This window comes from Gopherus evgoodei, chromosome 4, assembly GCF_007399415.2.
Source record: "Gopherus evgoodei ecotype Sinaloan lineage chromosome 4, rGopEvg1_v1.p, whole genome shotgun sequence".
NCBI classification, from domain to species: domain Eukaryota; kingdom Metazoa; phylum Chordata; order Testudines; family Testudinidae; genus Gopherus; species Gopherus evgoodei.
The window spans coordinates 56,957,922-56,977,231 of NC_044325.1; the positions used below are offsets into that span (position 1 = coordinate 56,957,922).

The 19,310-nt window shown below is 38.0% G+C and overlaps 1 protein-coding gene across 1 annotated transcript in view; it reads right to left on the bottom strand.

The window, feature by feature from the left end:
- AQR (aquarius intron-binding spliceosomal factor) overlaps nucleotides 1–19,310 on the bottom strand; it is a 102,119-nt gene that overhangs the window by 55,551 nt on the left and 27,258 nt on the right. Inside the window, exons 14-19 of the mRNA XM_030559367.1 lie at nucleotides 18,242–18,344; nucleotides 16,384–16,504; nucleotides 10,921–11,062; nucleotides 9,848–10,026; nucleotides 5,066–5,233; nucleotides 4,597–4,766 (exon numbers count right to left, since the gene is read on the bottom strand). Coding sequence (XP_030415227.1) covers nucleotides 4,597–4,766; nucleotides 5,066–5,233; nucleotides 9,848–10,026; nucleotides 10,921–11,062; nucleotides 16,384–16,504; nucleotides 18,242–18,344 — 883 coding nt within the window. The remainder of the gene's footprint in view (nucleotides 1–4,596; nucleotides 4,767–5,065; nucleotides 5,234–9,847; nucleotides 10,027–10,920; nucleotides 11,063–16,383; nucleotides 16,505–18,241; nucleotides 18,345–19,310) is intronic.

The window sequence follows — 19,310 nt, forward strand, 5'->3', positions numbered from 1 at the left end:
TTATAACAACTGTTCCATTCAGAAACTACTGATCTTCCTATTCAGCACTTCATTAACCTGGAGGTACTATGTAATTTTGTGCTTGAGCACTGTTCAGGTCCTGTACATTTTGGAGCTGTGGATCCCTCAGGATGATTCATTTTTCAGAACTCACTTAACAGTCTAGTACCAGTATCCCTGAAGAATTATTAATCTAAAACCAGTCCTTAGCTCAAAAAGCAAAATCAGATGAGCTGTGTAAATCTGTCTGCCCTCCTAAGCATCATCTAAGTGCATATACCACACACAGTACAAGCACTCACAGGTTTAAGCCAACTGAGAAGCACAAATCAGCAGGAAACATCTGGAATTTCATTCTGGGTATAAATGACAGGTTTCCTGGCTGATAAAGCAACTTAAATGCATATTAGGAGTAGGTCAATTTATAATACTTATTTCACTTCCCTCAACTTTAACAGCCCACGATATAAGGAGGACAGGCAACTCAAAAGGCAAATTGAAAGAGCTTGTAAAGTTAAGGACTACTTTATATTCATGACTTCACAGAGATGCCAGTACACGATGCCCTCGATGCTTCCTCAAACTTCTTTTGACATGAGTCAAAAACAGACAACAAATGTCACATCTAGAGGATGATGATGCTTAGCAATGGGGGGAAGAAGGGAATAGATTGTGTGGTTTTGCATAATTTTGAACTTAGTGAGATCTTATTTCTCAGAAGCTGTACAACTAATTACAACAAAGGGATAGCCCAGATTATCTTTCTAAATGGTTATATTCAGTCCTTGGGTGGAAAGTGTAGAAATATGCCCCTAATGTTAAATATTATTTTTATGAATGCAGACATGTAAACTTGGGAGATAACCCATATAAGATAACACTGTTGACCTATCACAGAGAAGTGCTGACTACCATATCTAGCAATTCGATTATGTTTGCACTTCTGCTGCTGTCATAGTTGCTTAATTTACTACACTGCACAGGTTTTTTGGCTGCTCTCTCCCCTGCAGGCTCACCATAAAATAAGGCTGTCTTCTATCTGACACATTATTAACATTAATCATTCTAGAGTAACACCTTGTTTTCTGTTAACTGGCTGAAGTTGGTGAGAAGATATACACTAGATATGGATAATCTGTACTTCAATTTATGAAAAGCTAACAGCTAATTATTTGTTTTGGCTTAACTGAATAAACATGAAATTGAGGAAAAACTAACAACTAATGCTTTGTGAAGGTGATTTTTTTTGTTCTGTCCATTGATTCTAAATACCCTGTACAAAATTAAAAACTACACTTCCATCCTTTGCCAAACACAGACCAAACTAAAGTATCCATTACTGTTCAAAATGAACTTTGTTTTATTTCTTTATTTGCATCACAACACAGACCTGTGAACTAACTGCTGCTAAGATGCCAGTAGGAACATAAAGATTTTTTGGTGTAGATGAAAAAATGTTAAGCAAAAATTCATCTGCAAACATTAATTTAATGGCTTTCTGACTTTTCAGGGCTTTGCAATTGTAAGCATAGTTTTAAAAAAAAGTCATGAGTCATTGTTTCATTTCAGATACACTCTTCCACATAATATTAAAAAGAGCAGGATCTTTTTGCCTCCCTTCTTAAGCAACTTCACAGATCATATTCCACAATCCCCTATGAAAACTAGAATTTCATTCAACTTTGTAATGCATGGACATACATATTTCCAACAGAATCTTACTATATCTATTCAATGGCAATCTCCTTTTGGTTAATATTTGCACCACATACTTTGGCCATGGAATATACATAAAAACCATAACTTAATGTTCTGTTTTGGTTTTTTTGGTTTGTTTTCAAATCTGAAGGTGTTTGAATATCCAATTGATAACAGGAAGCTACCTTCACTCTTAACTGGAGCAGCAGCAGCTGAGATGTTGAGCGATATGTCAACTCCTATAAAATGCACTCTCGAGAATTCTTTCCTCAATTTGGTCTTTTACTTAAAACGACAAAAACTATGTTAAGTAGAAAAGAGCTGAACTAAGATATGTTTCCCTTCAGCACTTTGTGCTCATGGCACAACACCTAGAAATTAAGATTTAAAATAGTTTCCTTTCTCTTGCATTATCCTTACATTCTGTGAACAATGAGAATCTGTACAAGAGAAGTCAAGGGTTATATCATAGGTTTGTGCTGGGCACAGCTCAGCTATGCCTCTGCTGCTGCTATCCATGGTAGCAAAGCTACACTGCTATTTATACTCATGCTAGCAGGAGCATCTGTAAGCAAGCTGGGGAATCACCTCCCTAGTTTGGAGAGTAGATTAGCCAAAGTCGACTAACCTGCACATTTTTAGCCACAAGACCTCTTCCGAACAGTAGCCTAAAACACACATCCTCATTTGGCAACAGAGTGGCCAGAAAAGGTCCTCAACCTCTTGGAAGAAGTCAATACTAAAAATCTCGGAACTTGAACAAAAAATGGATAAAGTGGAAGAAATAAGTGGGGATAAGAAAATAAGCAGTGATATATAATAAGAAATCTGAACAGATAAGTGATGTAACATTACCTCAAGGCCAAAGCAAAACAACAGATGACATAGATAAGACTGCAAAGAGTAAAAGGAAACACTGCACATATGTACTGGAGACATAATGAAGGTCAAAGAAGCTCTTACAGTAAAACAAACTGGAAAATCAATCCTATGCTTCAAACATAAAAATACTTGGATTATCCAAAACTAAGCAGGCCCTGAGCTTTCTTGACACATGAATTCTTACTCAAGAACAGCTATACCAAGTCAGCCCTTAGGTCTATATAGCTCAGTATCCTATCTTCCAACAATGGCCAATGCCAGATGCCCCCGAAAGAATGAACACAACAGGTAATCATCAAGTGATCCATCCCTGTTCTCCTTCTGGCAAATAGTGGCTAAGGACATCATCCCTGTCAATCCTAGATGATAGCCATTGATGGACCTATCCTCTATGAACTTATCTAGCCTTAGCCTTCACAACATCCTCTGGGGCAAGGAGTTCCACAGGTTGACTGTGTGTTGAAGATGATTATATCAGAGTGTCATAAAGTATATGGAGTGCCCCTTCATAATTCTACAAAGAACATGACGATGGTGAATCAAGTGAAATTATTTGAGTGACAGTGACTGTTCCTGTACTGATGTGAAAGTAGTGGCCCCTCCGGATCCCCACCACAGCATAGTGACTTGAGTTTCAGTCATTTTATTTCCCTTTGAAGGTCTCATCATTCAGGTGAAACGTTGTGTGCTTATCCCACTAAATGAGTTGACTTTTTTTTTTTTAAAGTTTCAGTGCTATACTCAGTCAAGTTGCGGATGGAATACAAAGCAAAATACATACCTTTTATGAGGCTCTGAAGGGTGCCAAGCAATGGAAATTAGAATACAGAGTGCATAGAAAGCAGAAGGGAATGATCTCACAAGATATGTAATGGTTTCTCATTAGAGCCCTGCATGGATACACAATTTATATCCGTGGATATAAAGTGGTGAAAGCAGCAGCATGCTGGGCTGCCGCTCGCAGAAGCCAGCGCCAAAGCCCACTCCTCCTTTCCAGACAGTAGTGTGCATCTCCTGTCCGGGAGCATGAGAGACGCTTGCATACACTAGCATGACCAGGGACACTTGCTAGTGAGCCTGATGCCCATCCCAGTGGGCAGGGCAAGGGGTGGCACAGCTAGTCTCATTCATTGTCACTAGAGCCCTGCAGCTCTGTGGCTATCTGCTTTATATCCCAAATAAAAATTGTGTATCCAGGCAGGGCTCTATTTCTCAGTACTGTTTTCTAGTTGCACCATTTTTTGTGACCTTTATATTTGTAGTCTGAAACTTACAAACAGACTTTCAGTAAATATTACCCTCTCAATTGCGTATAGGTTCATTTCAGAGGTTGGCTGAAGTTTCCTAGCATTTATTATTTTTAAGATGCATCTTTACAAACTTTCTTTGTATTTAACGTACTGTCCACACCCAAATTAACATGCACTGAGTACACCTGCAGAGACCCCCCCCCATCTCAGAGGGACCCCGACCACCAAGGGGTGAGGGGAGCAACAAAAATACCTGCCCACATAAAAACCCAGGGACAGAAGGAGCCAGGGCCCCAACTGCGCACTCTGGCAAGAGCCAACAGGCCAGAGAGATGAGCCAGGTCAGCCCTGCAGGACAGAAGCTGCTGTGGGGTGAGGGTTAGGTGGGTCTGTCCTCCAACTACCCCACCCTCAGGCCTCCCATCTCCCGAGGGCAGGATCCAATCCCACTTGGAAGCCTCCCACTCGGGGGGGGCTGGACCATATTTCCTCCGCAACCTCAGGGCATCCCACACCCCAGAGGGGCAGTCCCAATTGCCATTGTGTACCAGGACCCAAAAAACTCTAATTCAGCACCAACACTGCCATTAAACAGTTCAGGGAAATAAATTCTAGCCAGCTTTTTTCCAACAAACAAACACACAAACAAACAAACACACAAACAAACAAACTTAATCAAAGACATGTCAGACATATATTTCAACAACTCTTCCAACTCAGCACATTCAAAAACTATTATCCTAAGAACAGCTATAACGTAGCTTACCTTAAAGTTGTTTTCTTTTGGCTTTCTCCTCATAATTATATTGAATGTCTCATAGACGTCTTCTGCTCCATTTTGTATTGTGTTTGTCATGTCCTGTTGATACTGGTTAGGATCCAGAAATACTCTAAATGTTCTTGAGTCTCCTTTAAGTCTTGGTTTGGGTTCTGGTCCTGTTCATATTTGAAACACAAATCAAAAGTAGATTAAAGCAAGAAAAACAGTGTTGAAAGCAGATTAAGAACCACTTCTTAGGAGAAAAATAATCACTTTTGAAACAGAATTAAGAAAAATTCACTTTGAAGCTCATATTTACAAGTATGATTTATTGGCATGCTTCCATACCATTTCTAATGTTTTCAGAAATAGGTCTATTTTGTTCTAAAAGAACAAAGACCAATTCGTAAAAGCTAATAGACTGGTTCATTATTTGTTCCAAATGATTATATATATAGTTTAAAAATCATCATACCTTCTTCAATGACACGTCCTTTATCATCCAACATGCCCTGGATTTCACAACCCCTGACATACACCAGGCCAGTTTGTTCAACAAAGAGTCTCCTTCGATCAAACTTTGTGCCATAAGGTTGTGTTGGACGCACCGTAACTAAAAAACAAACATCGTGCTTGCGCAGACCTGATTGAAAACAGGAAAAAGTCGAGTTATTTGGTTTATTCAAAAACAACTGCCGTGTTTGTTCCTTAAAAAGCACTTGAAAAAGTGTACAACAGGCAAGCTTCTTTTTAACCTTTTGGCTATGAAGTGTCACTTCCTTTTAGTAGTCAATATAATTTGTACTGGGGAACTATGTCCTGCTTTTAGAGGATATAAAATCAACAGTCTTTTGTAATCTCTCTTTGATCTTACAATTGGGCTAGAACACTTCCAAGTTTAGGGATAATAATGTAAGATATTTTAAATAAAATTCTATAGAAAGTTAAGGAAAATTTGGTGCTTTAGCAAGGTCTCTTCCAATTCTACATTTCTATGATTCTATAATTTTCCTCCTTCAAATCTCTCCTTTGTCATGATGCCCATAAAAAAACCTTGTCATCAAGGCCACTTGTTAAAGGCCACGGCCTATAACGCTGACTAGTACTGTCTCATTGTTTCCTTGTACTCCCCCACCTCTCTATATCCATTTGGTGTCTCTTGTCTTATACTTCGAGTGTAAGCTCTTTGGGGCAGAGGCAGTCTTTATTCTGTGTTTGTTCAACACCTGGCATAGTGGGGTCTTGGTCCATGACTAAAGTTCCTCAATGCTACAGTAGTGCAAATAATAAATACTCTAAAACCAATCCAGACTGGACGAAATGGTTAGGTAATCAGAGAACAATTAAAAGAAATCTGATTAAAAAATACAAGTAATGACTTCTGGAAAGAGTGCTTAACAAACAAGATGAAAATGGAAAAAAACCCAAGAAACAAAGACAGAACAGGCAGCTTTAGACAATCTAGTTAGAATGAATTATTTTGCAAAGGAAGTGTAAAAGAAAGTTCCATCTATGGAGACATTAGGGAAGAGAGAGATCAGGACTGCAGAATATTTTTTTAAAATAGACAGTGTGGATTCAGGATACTTGTCTGAGTTCCTAGCACAAACTTCTCAGACGTCTAGCATACATCAGACAACACTCTAGTCTATCTTTTGCCATGCTGCCACTGATAGTCAATAATAGGTCATTGATCAGAAATATTTGAAACTGTTTAACCACTGTAGTTGGCTTACTGTACTGTACATAAGGTACCTATCCTTTCCATGTGACAACAATAATATGGAAATTATAAATATAAATTCATAATATGGAAATATCTATTAATACTACTGAGAATCTACTATGTTACAAAGCCATATCTGAGCTAGGACTTAAACTCATATCACAATCCAAAAGTTATATCTATTGCCATAAACTCAACCCATTTTACTGCATGTTCTGCATTTAGGATTTGTGCTATGTGACAGCCTACATAGTCAACTCTATGTAAGCACTATCAGTCAATGTCAGCGCAGAATATGAATAAATGCTTCTGTGCAGCTTGCCAACAAGGTCAACTCAAGTGTAATTCCCTAAGCACGAAGTGTTGCCTACTGATACTACACTAGGAAACATAGGATATACAGTGCCAGCTGGCAATTCCTGACAATATTAAAAAGCACAACCAGAAAAACACTGGTTTTAATCAAGTCAACTCCCATCACCTTTCCATTGTAATATAAAAGGGATCAGATTTGCTCCGTAACGTTAACAAAAGAAGACTAACAGCATGCAGGCCACACCATCTCTCCACACTACTTCTCTGCTCTGTTCTTGTTAGCAAGCAGGGTATTACTTTTACAAGAGGAATGGCATCATGGTGTAACACAGAAGGTATACAATTGAAATATTCAGCATGTTGGGCTTGCTGTCAGTGTGCTTATTCAGTTGAGAAGTTTTCACTTGAATAATCCTGCAATTTTAATTTTGGAGAGCTCTTGATTTCTCAAGCGTTTTGGAAGATTTAAAAGTGACCTATGGAGTTTTCCATCTTGATATCCCATTAAAGTAAATCATACAATATAAAAGAATACTATGGCAAGCTTTTTAAAAAAAAATAAATACTGAAGGCAGATCTTATGTAAGATCATTACACTATACATTGAAGACACTTTTCCATTTCATGTTAATCATTCCAAAAACAGTATAGATATAGACAATTTTATTTTGGAGACATATTCCCTTTTCAGAGTCAATGCCAATAAGTGTCTCTAAAGCAGTACGTACAGAGATGCAACCATAAATAAGATTTTCAACTACTACTTCTGCAAAAGTGATAGCCAGGCCTTGTCTCGATATAGAGGAGGAGTGCTTCTGCCAGCATAGTAACTTAACCTCCTCAAATGACATTAGACAAATGCTTTTGTCATTTAGCTATCAGCTTCTAGAGTGTCTACAGAGGGGATTTTGCCGCCATAGCTATGTTGGCTAGATGGTGTAGCTTTTTCACATCCCTGACTAAAACAGTTATGCCAACAAAACGTAGTAGTATAGGCCTTCACCAAGTTTCCTTGGTTTGTGTAGTTCTAGGCTATCTAATGAACAGACAACAGAACAGGGCACTGTTGCCATCATGGCAAACTTTAATTGCAGAGGTTTATGAAACTACCACTCAGCTACAAAAAGGTGGAAAGCACATTCTGACAATGGCTTAAATTGTGGTTGTTACTTTGGCGAGCAACACGTGTACACATCAGAAAGGTGACAGCTTCTGAACAGAATGAAAAATAATAAGTAGGTTCTTTAAGAGAGAACCCTTTAGGGTGAAAGATTACTGTAGACTCCTGTAGTGGTAAGTGAAAAGCTGAAAATGTAGTGGAGCTTTACCTTGCAGAGCTGAGGGAGAGACCTGACTATTTAGAGCGAAGTACATGAGCCAGAATAAAGAGAACAGAAGACTGGTTAGGAACAGGTCCTTTCTGCCTTGCCCAGATGGAGAATGGCTGTCATTTCACACAAGACAGTTTGAGTCTGCTACAGCTGGAACTAACAGACCTAGTTCTTTTAGCTCAGGCAGTAGAGGATCAGGTTTTTAGGTCCAGAGGTCCCACGTTCAATGAAAACTGCTGACAACACATCCTAGGATTTCATTTTACAGAAGTTTTCCTGCTTTAATTTTATGGACTTTGAAGGAACAATCACAATGCCTATTGCCAAATACTTGGTAAAAACTCTTAGGGCTGTAGAAAGTTCAAACAACAGAATCCAGTGCTGACATTGGTCTGTTACAAAGAATGTGTTATTTCCATTAATAGCGTGAATCACAATATAGAGGAATGGTTGCTGGGAGGGGATTATGGAAAACCATATTTGCTTGGTGTATTTGTTTAAACACTCAAGACCCACCATATGATTAGCCTCAAACCACCCCTTTCCTTGTAGGTATTAAGAGGAAAGCATTCAGTGGCTGTTCCCCAACTATCTTCTACGTTGGGGCTGATGGCTTTAGAAAACTGTATGAGAATTTTAACAGCAGTTAAGTGGTAAGATTTGAATTCTTGGCATACTCTTTGCCAGCTCAAGGAATGTTCTCCTAGGCTACAGGGGCTACATGATGACAGACAGTCTCAGTCTCTCTCTTCTTTATTTGCAGCCAAAAGTAAGTGACAGCATTTGAGATCGAGGGACGTGATCATTCCCCTCTATTTGATATTGGTGAGGCCTCATCTGGAGCACTGTGTCCAGTTTTGGGCCTCACACTACAAGAAGGATGTGGTCAAATTGGAAAGATTCCAGTGGAGGGCAACAAAAATGATTAGGGCTGGAGCACACGACTTATGAGGAGAGGCTGAAGGAACTGGGATTGTTTAGTCTGCAGAAGAGAAGAATGAGGGGGGATTTGATAGCTGAAAGGGAGTTCCAAAGAGGATGGATCTAGACTGTTCTCAGTGATATCAGATGACAGAACAGGGAGTAATGGTCTCAAATTGCAGTGGGTGAGGCTTAGGTTGGATATTAGGAAAAACTTTTTCACTAGGAAAGTGATGAAGCACTGGAATGGGTTACCTAGGGAGGTGGTGGAATCTCCTTCCTTAGAGGTTTTTAAGGTCAGGCTTGACAAAGCCCTGGCTAGGATGATTTAGTTGGGAACTGGTCCCGATTTGAGCAGGGGGTTGGACTAGATGACTTCCTGAGGTCCCTTCCAACCATGATATTCTATGATTCTGTGATACCGCAGATTTATAGACAAGTAAAATGTGACATTCAGTTTGGTGCACATACATTTCCATTGTAGACAAAAGGTTATAAAGTGCTCCACAGACAAACACAACCTTTCTATAACTAACATTTTAGAAGTCAGCAGAAGTAGTATTTCAGATTTCCTGCAAAAGAGTACAAAGAAAAGTGAGGTAATCGGGGCAGGGGATCGGGGGCGGAGGAGGGAGATCACCCACTAGGGTGATTTTTGAACTCTTATTTTTTCTATATCAATTTATTTTTCAAAGCACCATAAAAATATTGAGTATTCAAAGTTTATATTAGGGTTTTTTAATATTTTAAATTAGATTTTTACAAAATAAAGGTTTAAATCTCCTGTTAAAACTGAACTCTGTATACCAACCTTAATAGCATAGCTACTTCTGCGCCATAATATTGAGCGGGATCACAGTACTTTAACACTAATATTATGAGAGCTCTACACTTATCCCAAATTCTGATAGTACTGTCACTATAATAGGCATCGAATGTTCATTACTGACATAAAAATGAGCACCTTGCCATTCATTTTTGATGTGATCTCTGACGTTCAAATGAATTGTAACATCTGCTCGTACTCGCATTGGCCAGTTTTCACCAATGTTGGGCTTTGCCACCTCTACCACAGTGAAAGACACAATGGGTTGTGCCATTCGAGCCCATCCACCAAACACAATGCCTCCATATTCTGATTTCCTAAAAATAAATAAATAAATCAGTGTTGTGTTAGAGCCATTAACCATTGCTTCATTCAGATTTTCTTTAAACAGCTGAATAATTTAAAAATCACATAATCAGCTCCAATTTTTGAGACGAAGAAGCAGAATTCCAGAATTTAAAGGCATGAAGTTTCAGCATATCTTGTATCAAAGAATCAACATATAATGTAAACTAACACATATTAGTTTCATACTCTCACCTCCTGTGTGATGTATGAAACAATTTGCGATGACATTTCAAAAATGAAGTCATCCAAGGAAAGCAAGAAGATGAGGACACCACAAAAAGATTTAATGGATATGAAAGGGAGACTACACCCTATGCACTACAGAAAAAGTAGTGAGGAAAAAAAAAAAAAAAAAAAAAGGACTGGTGACATATAGGTGGAATTTTCAAAAGCACTCAGCACTGGCGTAACTCTGCTCCGAGTGAAGTGAGTGATAACATTTTGACTTCACTGGGAGCATAGTTAGGCCAGTACTGAGTACTTGTGAAAATCCCACCAGTACTCCCCATCCATAACACTAATACAAATGACCAACTATTAAGAACAATTGTTAATACCGTGAAGCTTGCGGTTAACATTTAACACAAATAGGATTTTAATGTTACTAAAGGAATACTAGTCAGCACATAGTAGTCACAAGCGTTCTTTCTGGGCAACCATGAAACAGTATTTTAGAAGAGATTATGGAACACCACATTTATACCTTTATAAACTTTATAATAACTGGAAACAGTTGGTCACTACTTAGATGAATGTATCCACTTTATATTATAGACATTACTAATTAATTATTCCCCCAAAAAACTTTAGCTATTTCCTACATTGTGGTGTTTGGTTTGTTTTAGTTAATACAGAAATATTACCAAGGTTTCATCCTACTGACACTATCCTCAATGTCCTGTCTGATCTCATATGTAGACTCTAAGCGGAAGAGATTGAAGTTCCGTAGAAGGTAGTCATGAAGAGTCAGAAACTGTAAATTCAGTTTAGGAAGAGCGAGGCAGCCTAAGGAAAAAAACATTAAGTCCATCTTCTGTCTATAAATGGAACAAATTCATTGGTTTTACATATTTATAAACAGTATATAGAATTCCATCATTATGCTTTAGTTATGATACGAGAAGATTTAAAGAGTACTTTCTTCTAAAACCACATACAACCAAAAAAAAAGGGGGAAGGGGAAGGGCACAAAGGCCATCCCTCTCCCCCTCTTTGTAAATCACTTTCAAGTGATCTAACTGTATTATTTTATTCTTGTTGACCATCTCTCTGTATGCAACTGTTGTACTTAAAAGGCACCTGTCTTTGCATTGCCACAGCAAATTACTTGTAGCGATTGGTAAAGAAAAAATCTCACTTCACCAGAAGTGACCACGTTTAGGACAACGATATTGGACAATTCTCCCAAAAAGTTTCTGATGTAGAAGAACTGGTCCTGTGACACATGCTGTGGACAAGTCAGGTGGTTTCTTCATTAGAAACCAAAAAAAGAAGGCGGGAAGACTGATGACTAGAGAACTACAGCCAAGAGAGTGAAGGCTGAGCAACTGAAAGAGGAAGTTTTCTTTATTATTATTATTAAATAGATCTATTTTCTATGAAGAAACAAGATTTAACAAAAAGCTGCTTTGTCCAAAGATTCTTCACCATCATTCCTTCGCTGTACTAGGGCCCACAAAAACCGTCACCAACTCCTATCAGAAACCCCCCTATAAAACGAGAGGATCAAACTTGACATTAACGGTAACCTGAAGGGGAAAAAAAGGAAAAAATCCCCATGCTTTCTGTCCTCCTATAGACATTATGAAGCAGCAGAAAAAAAATGTTATCTGAAGGTCCCCTTAAATGTTTTTACTAGATTACTGATAGGAAAATTTAAGGACAGGGTTCTCTCTATTTTTAATACATCATGGTAATAGTGATATACAGGCAGAGTAAAGGTGCTTTAGTGACTAACATTTGTGCTAGTGTTCAATGTTCTCCTCCCTCCTTACGTAACTGATACATTTTTGTTGATAGAGCTACACAGAGGGAATAGAAGGAGCAAGAGGAGAAAAATTATGTATGAGAGAAGTACCTATACTATTTAATGGGCCCCTTTCACTGTCCATACCAGCTCCTATCTCACCCATTCAGTACTATCCCTCTCACTTGTCAACTAAAAACCACATACCTCTCACTCAACCCACATAGTTCCCTACCTTATCTTCACAGCATTGCAGCCACCTATACTTAGCTCCATGATTATCTTTTATGCAGAAAATGCTTTAAAACAGTTAAACAATGACAGCAACAACATCTCCAACTATCATTGACACCAGGTTTGGAGATTAAATAAATTTTGGAGTTTCTATCTAAGCCAAGCTTGTGGAGTTACCATACCATACCATGAAAAAAAAAAAAAAAAAACCAAACCCAAACAACAACGATAGGAAAATGTTCTAGAAGTAAGATCACTGCATACTTCAAGCCATCTTGTCCCTAAAATACCCTGCCCATTTAGCCCCAAATCATTTCCACATTGGCATAAAACCATTCCTATGAAATTTCAAGTGGATGGATTAGGTTTAATTAAGTCAAGCTAATGGAGGGAGACTTAAGTGTGTTAAAAATTGGGCACAGAATACCCAAAATAGCAATTCTGTTGTAGCCATGACAGTCCCAGGATAATAGGCTACTTAACCATAAATGGTCCCTCAGAATATGTGCTTACTACTTATGCTAATCTATCTGTTTGACCTTGTATTTAGCTGTGACACTCCGAGTCCCTTTCTCAGAATTCAAGAAGAGCTCTGAATAGTTTGAAAGCTTGTCTCTCTCACCAACAAAAAAGTTTGGTCCAATAAAAGTTACTACCTCACTCACCGTGTCTCTCCAAAATAAATAGCTGTATTTTTAGCCTACACTATGAAAATACTGGTGTTGCTCCACAACTCAAGTTCTTACACATGGCTCATTTAGAAGGCCTTTTGGTTTTTAATTTTAGCTTCCCAGGAATTTACCAGGTTTTATTTAAAAATGGGAGAAAATTGGTAAACAAAACAAACCACCTCTGGGGGGAGGGGAGGTTATGCACCAAAAGCCTTCCCCTCCATGTAATGGCCAGGTGGTCTCAGCTGCCAGGACCCAGTCCCCTGCTCTTCTCACTCCAATCCTGCGCACAGGAAGCAAAGAGAGTCATACCAAAGTGCCAGGATAAGGAGAGGAGTGGAAGGCTGCAGCCCATGAGTACCACCACCTCCACCATCACCTCCTGACAGAGCCCCATCTGCTTCCCCCCCACCCCCAAATTCCCAAGTCCCAAAAAAGCCAAACTTCCATGAGAAAAAAAAAACTGGTAAAACCCTCTTTACACATTTAATACTTTCACTTGACTACTGTCCCAGTTTTACATCTTTGTTTATGAACTGTGAAGGCATGAAAACTCTTGCATACAAGCAATATTATCCTTGAAATCTTTCTGGCACACAGTGCTGTTGGCTTCCACAAGCACAGACACACTCTGCCAATAAAGAAAGGTGACAGAACACAATTATTTCTATTCCACGAAGCTATATGAAGATAAAATGTCTGGAGCAATGGGCCAAAGAGTCTGTGCCCAATACAGCATACCCCTCTCCAGAGCCTGGAATGAAACCCAAGACTTCAGAGTCTCACCAGTCCCCTGTTGTTTGCAAACATCTGTGAAACCCACTGATAAAGTATCCAAACACCCTCTAGTATCAGTCCACATAGAGAATAACAGTCTTCTACTGCAAACAGTTATTCCCTTAATTCAAGTGGCAGAGGTCTGTGCAGTGGATCTGAAGGTTCCAGCCCTGCTGATGGCCCATGTAGGTGTCAATACGGCAGCACACAATGGGGTGACTGGCAGACGGTATCCTGTAATACCCTGAAACACCCTATGGAATTAAGATTAGCTTCATTTAATTAAGATAAAGCTTACTGAATTAGTATTAATATCTATTGTGGCATTGCATTTACCTTCTCTAGCAGAAAGTGGGGGGAATGCTAATGTACTTCCCCTGTTATCAACCCTTTGGAACACCCCCCGAGAGATATGCATATACTAGTTCAAACTGGATTCTTCAGGGACCAACCAAGTAAAAGTGTTTTGGTATAAACATTCTGGTTTAAAACTGGCTCATGTTCTTCTTCTTGATTCAGCAAATAGGCAGGAATCCTGGTCTGTGGACCCACTCAAGCACTAAGAAATTAGGAAATGCCAGAATTAAGAGTGAACAGGCAACCTTAGTTCTGGCATTTCCTACTTTTGAGTGCGTGCCTTTGCAACCTTAATAATATTCTTTTAACCAAGTTGCGTGTGTGTGCAGGTATAGACAAATTACATAAAGGGCTGACAGAAATTCAGCATATCTTTACAACAGTATACAATATTAATATTTTGCAATGTGAAAGTAAGAAACAAGCAACACAGAAATGAGTAATAACATAGGATGACAGGAAGTTTTTCCAGACATCTGTTAAAATCAGTGTTTCAGTTTACGAATGTGGAAATAAGTCTGTTCATTTTTGTTGCATATATGGTTAAGAATGCCATATATTAATAAATAAGTGCATTTGAAATGGAAGTTTCACTAAAAAGGGTGAAATAAGGATTTCTACAGACTCTTCACTACGAGAAGCAGCACCAGTGGCCTTACCTAATCTACATTCTGCTGGCAATGAAAACTGTTACTGTAGCTATTCTATTCCATGTCAGGCTTAATTTTCAGAAGGCGTTCTCCATTTCTGTGTTCAACACCTCATGTACACACTGCTCCTCCGCCCATCATAGTAGGTTTTATACATGACAATTCTATCTTTTGTGATGGAATCTAACACAGCTAACAGTGCACAAAAAAATGCATATGCAGGTGTGCACAAACACTAATATGTGATTCTCTGAAACATGTCAGACTGTTTCAAAGAATAGCCTTCCACTGGTGTCCGTATAAGATTGTGTTGTTGGAGAAAGCTTTACAATTGCACGGCCTTGTACCCAGTTAAGAATGTCGTCTGTTCTGGAATGTAGCCAGCTTATTTGCCTGATTAAAAAGAAAACTTGATTTTCAAGCAGTATAAGTATTACCTTCCTGGAGAGATTAGAGTGATCAAGTTAACACTGCAGTTTCCAGATATCACTGCTATAAGGAAAAGCGAACTTCTTACTCTGCAGAATCTGAATCATGTTACAAGACAAAATACTGCCATAATACTAGTGCTGTTGTCAGTATAAGTTATTATTCTGCTCTGTGCGTGCTGATATCCAAAGAATATCCACGTGGCTATTCAAACTGAAATTTTTTGTTTGCTTTTTAAAAAACAATTCAGATTAAAAAAAAACAAACAATTTCAGTTCAGAGAACAATCATGTCCCTAATTTAAACATCTTCCCTGACTGTTCTGCTCTCCATCTCAGCCAAGGAAGAGATATGGCTCTACATTTTCTACAGCACTATGAGTGGCAGAGCTCCAGGCTTTATCACATTACCTAGCTGAAAACAGGAACAGATCTGTTCCAATGAGAGAACAGGTTAAATCGACATTAGAAATTCCATGAATTCCCTGACTGCCACACAGACTATGGATTCCATCCTGAAGTGCCCAGTGGGACATTTTGTGACAAATGTAGATAGGCACTTTTATCCTTAAAACTATATAAACTGCTTCACTGACAAGCCATTACTGGCAAACGTATTTAAAATATTTAAAAAATTAATAGCCAATATTGAGCATAAGCAGTTTTATAGTACAGATGTTAGTTTTCAGGATATGTATTAAGAGTTTGGGATTTCAGTTTAAACTGAAAGTGACAAAACCTCACCACACTAAACTGACTTTTCAAGAATCAATATTGAAAAAGAGTAAAGTTCTTTAAAAGGAACTCAACAGAATTCACTTGCTGCTCACTGTAAAACTATGGCATGAGTCACTTCTCTCTCAAGCTCTGTACAGTTCACTTCTTGTGAGCAGGTAGTAGCAATGTGGAAAACAGTTTTTTCCTGTGCTTATATATAGATGGAGTAAATGAGATTGTTTTATGATTTACTGAAAGCTTTTATTATTCTTTTTTAATATGTTTGTTTATCTAATTGGTAATGAAGACATTCATTTCAGATCAAATTAATGCAGTCCAATTCAAATGAGCCTATAAAAACTGATTTTTTCCCCCCTTGGAAGTTAAAAGGCACTAAAAGTAGCCAAAGTTAAATATTATCCAGATTTAGAAGCTATGGAATAGTTCTTAATGAACCAGAATTAACTAAAAGTCCTCTGAACTATGAAGTTTTAAGAACAATCCAAATACATCTGAACAAATATACCTTCTCCAGAATAGTACTCAGTTGGGACAATATTTTCATCCCAAATAATCTTCTCAGTGGGATACAGAGGCATCTGGTTAAGTTGCTGAATCTGAGAAATTCTACGTGCATGACGGGACACCTAGGAAAGTGAAAGTGAACATTTAAACCAAAGCTAAACCAAGTCAACATTTTGCTATGCAAGTGACAAATAATGCATAGGATGGTCATCCAGGAAGTGAACACTAAAAAGATCACGTCTTCAACTAGCACAACAAGCTGAAGTGATAAAAGTACCTTAAGACTTCAGAAATTAAAAAAAGTTACCTTCAAACTGTTTATATTTTATTTTTCTTCAGTTAACCAATCTTGTTTGTACATTGAAGGAAATCATAAGATGTATTGCTAACAACCTGATGTGGGCTATTTCTTTAAAAAACAATGAAAGAGGTCTCATTTTACTAAGATGACAAACAAGTTGAGGTGTAATTTTAGAGGCCAAGTTTATGCCTCTTTGAAAACTAGGCTTGTTTAATAATTCATTAATTAATGGTCTCATCTAAAGTCACCTGTAATAAAGACTCCCATTAACTTCAAAGGGCTTTTGGATTAAGCTCTTGGAGAGCACGGGTGGTATCCAATGATGCATTATCAAACACAAATGAAGTCATATGATTATCACAGAATAGTATGCATGTAGCTCAATGGTATCAGATCATAAATAGTTCAAGCATGGATCTTAATACTGCAGTGTCCCATTATAATTTGGATGTTCTAGTTTTAACATTACTCTTTGACAAGACAGGAGAAGAAAGGTTCTCTTTCCCTATTAAAAAATGGCATTTTTTCCCCGAGTAGATTTAAACAACAGCACATAAAAAGATATGAAATGGCTGAAACTACCTAGTCAAACTTCCCTCACAAGGTTAGAATTTAAACTGAAGATGAAACAAATTTTCACTATAATTTTTCTGAACACCAGTGTTTGCCTATAGTAGTAAAGTCTGATACTTTATACCCAGCAATAAATATTTATATCAAGTGCCTATACAGAAAAATATATCGGATACCTCTGCATCCTGTTTGAATAGGCCTTGCATTAGCAGGAGGATCAGTCCACAATCTGACATAAAACTACACATACAACATCAAGAAAGTATTCCAAATAATTTAAAAATATGATCAGATACAGCAATGTCAGCCTTTGAAGAGGAAATGGAACAACGGATATGTTGAGAAGTGTCCCATCATTACAACACAGGTTAGAGTTCCTTGTTCACAGCAGTATCTACTCAAGTGAATTCCTCCCCCAACCTCCACCCTATTTCTATACTCATGGAGATTTTCAAACCTGCCTATGGGATCTGAATGCTCAAGTCTCACTTTAATTTATGGGAACTGAATGTCTAAATCCCTCTGGACAGCACTGAAAAAAAAAATCACAGCCTAAATATATTTTAAACAGGTCTAAACAACTAAGGACGCAGGTATCAAGCAAGCAACTACATATGCTGTAACAACTTTCATGATATGCAGAGCTTAAGTAACTGCTGATGAAACACTGATAACAGTCCTCTACAGTTGCCATTGTTCAGACACACCACCACTTGCCCAGAGGAGCCATATTTTCCTAAGTCATCCTTTTCCCTGTTTGAAGATTAGTCACTAATTACTAGATTTGAATTCACATCTGTTTCCAGCTCACTCAGTCATCATACTGCTGTAGTTCATAAGGCATTCCTAACTGTGAAAACCATCATGTGCTTGGCAGCATTAGGGCTGCAATTGTTGTGATTTTATTCAGTTTGAGGAAGTGAATGCAAGCCTTCTTACAAGCAAAAAACATAGGTGATAAATTTAATTTGCTTGTGTGGTTTACCAGTAATTCTAGCAGAAATTCTTTGTCATAGCTTGTATCTTCCCCTTCAGGTAGAGCCGGTAACAAGCAGAGGTATGATGCCACCTGGTGGAGTGTGTTTGGGCTGCATAATACAGGGGGAGAGAAGGAAAATACAAAACTCACTCAGTGATTTTTTTACATTTATAAAAGTTGCTGTTAAAAAGACGACTTGATTGTGTTAGCAGAACTGTAAAACTATCAAGAAAAAACCGTGGAGAGTCTTAAAAGTTAAGCTAAATTTTTATTTAGTTGCTTTACCTGGTAATTGCCTAGAGGTAACGAGCACGATATCTGCACTACAGAAAGTGATTAACAACAATAGATACAGCACACCATTCATAAAGAATTCAGATATAAAAACAGAGAACATAATCAGACCTTCCAACTAAGATTTGCATTTCTATATACATTCAGATATATTTGAATAGACAAGACACCCTGCCTTTAATATTTGCTAAAGTGGTCAAGCTAAAGCCCAGGGTAGAGCCTGAGTGTTAAAGGTAGAATACCTGTCCACATTAGACTTTTAAAATGTGTTAGCACGTTAGCTAATATGGCTAATATCAGATTTTTAAACGTTAGTCTAGAAAATGTCTACATTTTTCAGGATGAGGCTATTATGTCTGAACAGGAGAAAGCCAACTCTAACAAGTACTTCAAGAGAAGATGGCTTTTTTGTTCACTGATACTGCTATTGTTTTTGTTAGTTTTACTAAGACTAAATAGTGGAAAAATTAACAGAATGACAAGTCAGGCAGAAAGAAAGCAGTTTAATCTATCCTATGGTATCAGGGATCCCAGAACTGCATCAAGAATTGTTATAACAACAGACATAAAGGGACACCCAGTCAACCTACAAAATGACTATTGTAACTACAGCAAATATATACAGTGTTACTTATATGAAAATGTTTAAACTGTAACTAAGATTGGTGAAAAGTGTTATATTTTTTCCCGTTTCTTTATTTTATGCACATGGCAGAACTTTGGGATAAAGGGTGGCTCTAACTCAAATTCCCCCAGTGATTTCTGTAGGTCTGTGATACAG